Source organism: Cavia porcellus, unplaced genomic scaffold (genome assembly GCF_034190915.1).
Source record: "Cavia porcellus strain 051 isolate PalLab524CR breed Dunkin Hartley unplaced genomic scaffold, mCavPor4.1 scaffold_3, whole genome shotgun sequence".
Lineage (NCBI taxonomy): Eukaryota > Metazoa > Chordata > Mammalia > Rodentia > Caviidae > Cavia > Cavia porcellus.
Window position 1 is genome coordinate 119,167,511 of NW_026947486.1, and position 7,637 is coordinate 119,175,147.

Sequence of the window (7,637 nt, forward strand, 5' to 3'; positions counted from 1 at the left end):
TGCCTGTCATCCCAGCGCTTGGGAGGCTGAGGCAGGAGGATCACTGAATTCAAGGTCAGCCTGGACTACATAGTAAGACCGTATCTCAAAAATAAAAAGCAAAAATTTGTGATGCTGGAATCAGCATCATACCTGCTGAATACTATGTTTGAAGACGGATGTCAAGTTCTAAATTTAGTTCTCTAACAAATATTTATGAATGACTACCATGTACCAGTCCCTCTTTATGTCCTACAGACATATTTGCTAAAGTAATCCTTGTAGCTCCCCTTGAGGTAGGTTATGGCAACACGCTCCTGCTAGACAGATGAAAGGAACAAGGTACTAAGACCGTAGGTGACTTTCCTGAGGTCACCCAACCATAGCATTGGAGCCTGTAAGGGGACCCCACAAGCAACGCCTCACCTGCCCGAGTGCTCAGGGATCTCTCAGTACCTATGGAGCCATGAGTTCTGCCCTTCAATTCCAAGTTCAAACTGTTTTCTTGACATTACAGTTCATACTTCCGGCCAGGACATGGCTGGGAACGAAGGCAGGCTTTCAGCAAGGACGCCAGAAGACCTGGATTTGGGCCCACCAACAATGTCCCTCCAAGTAAGGTTGCATCCTGCGTACTGGGGATTAGGACTCCAATATATGAATCTAGGGAAGCAAAATTCAACTCCCAACAAGGGATAATTGTCAGCAAAGAAGCCACATAAGGCTAGGAATTTTCAGTGAGTTAATAAGCCTTCGCCATAGGACCAACAAATGAGAAAGTGAATGAGGAAGGCTGATTCTGGATGGCGCTTTGTAGCAAGCACACCTGCGCCCTTCCCTGGAGAAGTCTGCCGTGTAGTTAGGGAATCTCACTAAGTCTGTGCAGCAAGTAAACAATTCTGACTGCACACACTGAGAAGTACAAACACGTCCTTATTTCCTTTTTTAATTAGACTCGGCAGAGCATCCATCTAAATGCTCAGTAGAGCATCCTGTCAGTGCCTGCGCCTGTAACATTTTGCAAGAAGTCCCCTCTCAGCAGGATCCTCCCACTGGGCCTCCCTCCCCATCATGCTCCGTGGCCACCTGAGCACAGGAAGACCCGGTTTAAAGCACTGCTGAACGACGGAGGATTCCATGGCAGCACCGCCTTGGGGGCTCCATCCAGTGGCAAGAAACATATTTGCAGGACTATGGCCTTCCAGCTGAGAAATCCTCTGCACAAACCAAAGTTTTCTAGAAGACTGGAAGTCTGGGGAAGAGTTTCATAAAGAGAAGAACACAGCTAGTACTTCAGCTGGGACAATAGACGAGAAGCAGGTGCATCTGTAGAAATGAAGTCTAGGTCAAGGGTGATACAGGTAAGCACTTATTAAAGACAGCGTCCAAGTTAGGGGAAGAGTGACAGCAATCAATGCACTGCAGGAATTGGAAAAAGAAGGGTGAAGGGCAGGGTTAAAAGAAGGTGGACAGATTGGGAGCCTGTGGTAAAAGTGAGAGCAGAGGGAGGCTGTGTTCCAGATCCTTCGAGCACTGCTAGTGACATCCCTAACAACAGGCCCAGAGCCTCCCAGGAGGAGGAGCCGTCTGAGGAGCCGACGATGGAGATTTCGGTTGCCAAGCGTGTCCAGTAGGTACCAGTGTGGCATGTCAGGATGGTGACCACACTTCACAACTTTAATCGATGCAGATGCATTGCTTTTGCTAAGGGGCAGGCTGTGCTGGCAGCTCCCAGCACACAGGGTGGTGGAGGCAGCAAGGACTTGCCCTAAGATGCTTATCACCATGGGGACAGAGGGCTCGACCACCTTCCTGTGCTGAGAGGAAACCTAGCCTCATGGGTGAGACTCACCCGGGCCACAGGCAGAGCTAGCTAAATGGACGGGTGCCTAAGGGCCCAGTGGCCTGACCACTGGCCATTTTCCATGGGCTATTGACTAAGTTACAATGGCCATTAAATTGTTGGGGTTCTTTGAGTGTCCCTTTAATGGTGCTGCTGAGATTCTAGCAGTTGAAAGTGTAACAAAGATATAAAACAAAAAAACATCAAATACAGTAGAACAACCTTTGTTACAGTTTATATCTAGATGCACCCCCCTAAGCCTCATGCACTCATAGGTGGATTTGTGGAAGGTGGTGTTCCTGGCTGCTGGGCACCTTCTGCCATGCTGGTTCAGTCCTGGACCCAGCGCACCACCCTGGAGAGAAACTTTTAGACTGGGAGCCAAAGTCAACCCCTCCTCCTTCAAGGCATGGGTGGCAGCTGTTTATACAGTAATCAGGAATGTGACCAAACTAGATCCAAACATATAGCTCCATCAAGCAGGAGCCAGCTCCAGAGAAGACTGACCTAGAGCAGCGTTTTGAGTGTGAGTGTGGCCAAAGGACAGCCAGAGAGCCTGGGCCTTGGGGTTGCGTTTGGAAGATCAGCACACTCAGAAGTGGTTTCGCTTCAGGGAAATCTCCCCGGTATGTGGTGGAGATGCCCACAACTGCAAGCCACATGGTTCCTGCAAGGCCTGGGTCTCCCTCGCCTCATGGTTAACCAAGGACAACGGTTGGATGCAGACTCTTTCTGGTTATTCTAGTCACCACAGAACTTAAAAACTCAAAACAGCCCAACACAAAGAATGTAAAACCTGACACTGAAAGGACCTCAGGACACTCGCTGGGAAAGTCAGCCTGCCCTTCAGCCCTTCCTGTCTGTTAGCTTCCAGCGCCCAGCAGCAATTCCGCATCTTCCAGGGGCAGCCGGGACCTGGCTCCTTCTGCTTGAACACCTTCAGGGCTGAGTGTGTCTACTGGTAAATCCAGCTGTCTGTAGCGGTGATAACCCTTTAGAGCCAAAACTAATCTACTGGACAGTGTGTCTGGACAGCGTAGTGCCCCAAACCACCCATCCTGGCGGAAGTAGAACTGGGGTGAGAAGCCAGGGCCAAGGCTGGCACGGCCTCCCCACCTCCTGCTGGGGAGACTTCATTTGTGCAATCAGGCAATGCATCCCCAGGGAACTAGGATGCCTGACGAAGCTCGAAAGTACATTTCTCCCCCTCCATTATTGTGACTCGACTTCCCACCTTCAACCCCCAGGCACACTAGACTCACTTGTCCAGCAAGGGATCCTATACAGGGCCCAGGGGCAGCAGGGCAAGGAGGCACACTAAGGAAATGAGCCAGTCTGGCCGAATCCACCCCGTGGCTGCAGGAGCCAGGCTCTCTCCCTTGTGTCCAGGCACAAGTTACTCGCAAGGCTCTTTCAGCTTCACATTCATGACTTTAGTGCACCATTTAGGTCTTGGTGAAGTGGGAGTTCTACTCGTTTATAAGCCCACAGATTCCCAAAGCAAGGAAGGACTCACGTGAGGGAAGTTGCCAAGGGTTACTTCCTACCCCATCCACAGGCTGGCAGAGCTCCGTGTCTACTGGGCTGCCCTCGGCCCGGCTCTTCACAAGACCAACTCAGAGTCAAGGCCAAAGAACTCATCCTCAGAGAACAAAGGCTCAAACTGCGAAGTTTTATTTTTAAGACAAAACAAACAGCAGTAACACACATCCAAATGCCAGCACAAGGGTTCACTGGGTTTTGCAAAAGCGAACGTGGTACTTGGGGACCAGATGAGTAGGGGAACCACGGAGAAGGGACCATGGCCAGTGGTGACCCAACCACACATGTGCTTAGCTGGGGAAGTTGCTCCTCGTTTGTGCGGAAACTGACAAGAGTGCGGCGAGGCCAGGAGAAGCGGCAGGTGGGCGACCCCCAAGACCCTTCTCCTTACTCAGATGTTGCCTCATTCTGCTTTCAAGAATTAAAGTAATCAGCAGATCATTTTACAAAGAACTTTAATATCAAAGAACACTTCCAAAAGTGCAAAACAGATTTGAGGTCATGGCTGCAGTGGTACTGGGTAACGGGGGAGCCAGATGTCATGAGGCAGCAGACACTAATCTAGTCACGGTGCTCGCGGCAGGAGTGGCAGCACCACCCTAATAGAGGCTGGTCTTCTTCATGATGCGCAGGAACTCCTGCTCGTTCACCTCTCCATCTCCATCTCGATCGGCTTCATCAATCATCTCCTGTGTGACAGGAAGCACTCGGGTTAGGGCTGTGCAGTAACTAAGGCTGTGTGTGGGACGGCTGCAGGCACCGAGTGCAGAGGGGTCGCCACCTGTAGAGTAGCTTGGTTCCTGGGAAGCTGTTTGCAAAACCAGTCACACCGTCACACGCACCAACTGGGTCATGGATTTGTGAGATTCAAAAAGAATTGTCACTAGAGGGGAAAACGAACACTCGCATTCCTTCAAAGAAGTGCCTCTGCCAGTGAAAAAGAACTCGGCAGAGCCTAGGGGCTCAAAGGCAGGGCCGAATTCTAGACCGAGGCGTTACGCACCTGCAGCTCCTCATCCGTCAGGTTCTCGCCCAGCTCCTTGGCCACACGCTTCAGATTTTTGAAGGATATTTTCCCGGTTTCATCATCATCGAAGAGCTTGAAAGCTTTCAGGATTTCTTCCTTGGTGTCTTTCTCAGACTGAACAAGTAGAGAACGCATGAGCGGGGAAGCCTCCTGCCCTGCAGCCCTGCCTCTGCCCACTGCCACATCCTAGATCTTATTACTAGCTCTGAATTCAGGGGAAGGGGCACGAGCTCGGTGCATATGCCACAAAATCTCAGGAGAACTAGAACATGATTCAGAACAGCCGGTGTGCTTCTCTTGTTCAAGTGTCCCCAGTTCTGAATTCAAGGGCTTGAAAGGGGATGTCCTTCTTGGATTCACTTCCTGACTGCCCCACCCTGTCTCCACTTTAAGGGCACAGGGTCTCAGGAATGACCTTTATGACACAAGTCCTAGGTCACAAGAAAATAAATACCCTCTGAGGTGGAACAAGAGGACAATGTAATAAAATTATTATAAATCCAGAGGTTAAAAAGGAAAAACTGAGGATTGCACCTAAAAAATTCTGTCTTTATAAACCAAAGAGCTACTGCACTCATTTTTAAAATATAGGAGCAGGGAATAAGAGTTACAATTAGGGCGAACCTCCTTAAGCTGGTAGAAAGGGGATCCTCTTAGTGGACAGAGGATGACAGGAAGAAACAGAGGGTCATTTTACTTGTTTGCAAGAGTGCTTGGGGCCCTGAGGACTCTCACAACAAAACAAAGTAGGGTCCCAAACCTCACAACCCAAATTCCCTGAGTGGCACCTGCCAGGAGCTAACAATGGAAAGAGCCCTTGATAAGAGCGATCTGAAACCAAGCTGAAAAGGGGGATTGCTGTACTAGGTGGAGACAGAATGCCGAGCCTCCTACTCTCCTAAAAACCAGCCCGCGGAGAGAAATGTAGGTATGACCAGATGATTTCAAAGCAATACAACTGTTAGAGAAAGACGTATGATCCACATCTTGGGAAACACATCTGGGACCAGGGGTGGGGGGGTCAGCTTTCCACAGGCAAAGAGAGGGAATATGAGCCACACTGAACAGGACCCAGAGGCCAATGAAAGGACAAGGCCTTAGATGCTGTCCCCATGGGGGTGACAGCTTATGTTCTCTCAACCCTTTGTAACACTGCACAGGCTGACACCTGAGAACCAGGGAAGGGCTCCATGCAACCTCAGAAGGGCTGAAAAACCATACCCCCACTGCAGTTCAGAGCACGCTGCTGAAGTAGCCAGCCCTCAGGCTGAGCTGCCCGGAATAAAACACCTGAGGGACAAGAGTTTGGAGTTCCAAGTACGGGGGCTGTGGATTGTCAAAACGAAAAGCATTTAAAAATGTCTGGTGTTTATAGGTTTTGCTGCTTGTGGTTATCAGGTCGACCTATCAGTTGGAGAGAAATAGTAGCCCAGAAGTGAAATCAGCAGCGCGTTTACTACTTCACAGGGGTAAAATGGTTGCTGTGACTTTGGGAGCTGACGCTCAGGTGAAAACACTGTCCTTTATTAGAGGAACTCTAGACTGTACTGACCAGGGAAGCCATTGTCATATCTAGATTGAAATGTATCTGCCGTTAACGTGGAAAATATGCTCACTGTATCAGTTAGCTCACCATCTTCTGAGTCATGACAGTCAGAAAGTCACTGAAGTTCATTTTGCCTGTCCCCTCCTTATCAATTTCGCTTATCATTTTCTTGATTTCTTCTTTCTTGGGCTCAAAACCCAGGGCTCTCATTGCCACCTAGAATGAAAGTGAACCATCTGAATGACCATGCGGAAACCAAGCAGGAGTAAAACTAACTGTTAAAGGTTAAAGCAACTGGCACAGTCATGTTAAAATGCGGAAAATGACAACACTGACCTAATTGATATTTGCAATCAACTTCAGTAACAGATATGCTTGAATTAAAGACAGGAAAACAGCAAAGCACATTGTCCTTTGTTACTTTTTCAGGGAGAAGAGGGCAGAATGGCAACAGAGAGAAGCCCGGGAAGAGGCGCAGGAAAAGCGAGGCCGTCCGGCGCACAGCTTACCTTTAGTTCCTTTACATCGATAGTCCCTGTCCCATCTGCATCAAAGAGATCAAAAGCTTCCCGGATTTCCTGCTTCTGCTCCTCAGTCAGCTCTGGCTTAGGACTCATCCTTTTTCTCTGGGCACTTGATGCCATGTTTGCCTTTTTAAAATTGGAGGCCTTTAAATGTTAAACACATGAGTACAATATTCAGTAATGCAAGTCTTACGTAAGACAGTTTTAAACACTCATGTATATTTTTTAAATAGTTTATACCAACCAATTCCCAACCTCTGCTAAAGTGGAAAGATAACAGCTTGCTGCACGCCAAGGAGGGGGGGTGCTTAAAGCTTTCCACAAACTTCTACTCCTCTCTTTTCTTTCCTATGGCTTTTAGAAGTGAGGAGACCCCTTTTTCTTAAAAGTCATCCCCAAAGAGAGCTGACCAAGGAACTGCCTCTGCACAACTAGAGAGGCTCTCCTCTCCCTGAACTTGGGCCCTGATTCTGCAAGTACCCTTGCAATGCCCACTCGCAGAACTCTGCTTCGCACGACGTTCTTAACTTTCAAATTACTTATAAATTTGGCCAAATGTTAAGCTATATAAAACCCAATCGATTAGCACCTTAGTGCTTTCTCCAAGAAGACCAGAGCAGTTCCTGAACGCCCCAGGCTGAAACTGCAAAATGTACATTAAGGATCAACATAATAAATCTCCCAGCTCTGTGCAGAAAACTTTGGCAGTGAGGTGGCCAGCAGGCCAGAGTCTGCGAGGGGTCGGGGGTCACGGAGAACCTGCGATTTCTCCGCACAGAGAGGGGGATCCAGGGGATTCGGGGAAGGCCAGAGGCGCCCGCGGGCTGGCGCGGCGCCAGCGGCGGGTGAGGGGGAAGGGATAGGAAACGAAGGCCCAGTCAGGCGCTGGCATCTCCAGTCTCTGCCCTACTCTTCCGGGCTAGAGCTCCAAGAAACACCGAGGTCGCCAAACCAGAGCAAAAAGCAGGAGAGGCGGTGTGGCCGGACCCGGGCCTGAAAAGAGCTTGATCTCGCGGCCATGGCGCGAAGCGGCTGCCAGCACTCACCATCGCCGACGGACTCCTAGGCCGTTGTTACGGCAACGGCGTACTAGCCGACCAGGCGCCGTTCCCACCCACCCGTGCGCGCGGCCTCGCTTTCCATTGGCCCAGGGCCGTAGTGGGTGGGACTCACCTG

General features: G+C 49.9%; 1 protein-coding gene across 2 annotated transcripts; it reads right to left on the bottom strand.

The window, feature by feature from the left end:
* Positions 1 to 3,480: 3,480 nt before the first annotated feature.
* Cetn2 (centrin 2) lies at positions 3,481 to 7,635 on the bottom strand. 2 transcript variants are annotated; one of them, XM_003461379.5, is made up of 5 exons: positions 7,508 to 7,635; positions 6,447 to 6,605; positions 6,025 to 6,153; positions 4,368 to 4,505; positions 3,481 to 4,053 (listed from the first exon to the last, which is right to left on the bottom strand). In XM_003461379.5, the coding sequence occupies exons 1-5, from the start codon at positions 7,508 to 7,510 to the stop codon at positions 3,964 to 3,966; spliced, it is 519 nt and encodes a 172-aa protein (XP_003461427.2). In that variant the 5' UTR covers positions 7,511 to 7,635; the 3' UTR covers positions 3,481 to 3,963. The 2 variants fall into 2 exon arrangements, with proteins under 2 accessions (XP_003461427.2, XP_023420500.1); XM_023564732.2 differs by lacking the exon at positions 7,508 to 7,635 and adding an exon at positions 7,051 to 7,134.
* Between the last annotated feature and the right edge of the window lie 2 nt (positions 7,636 to 7,637).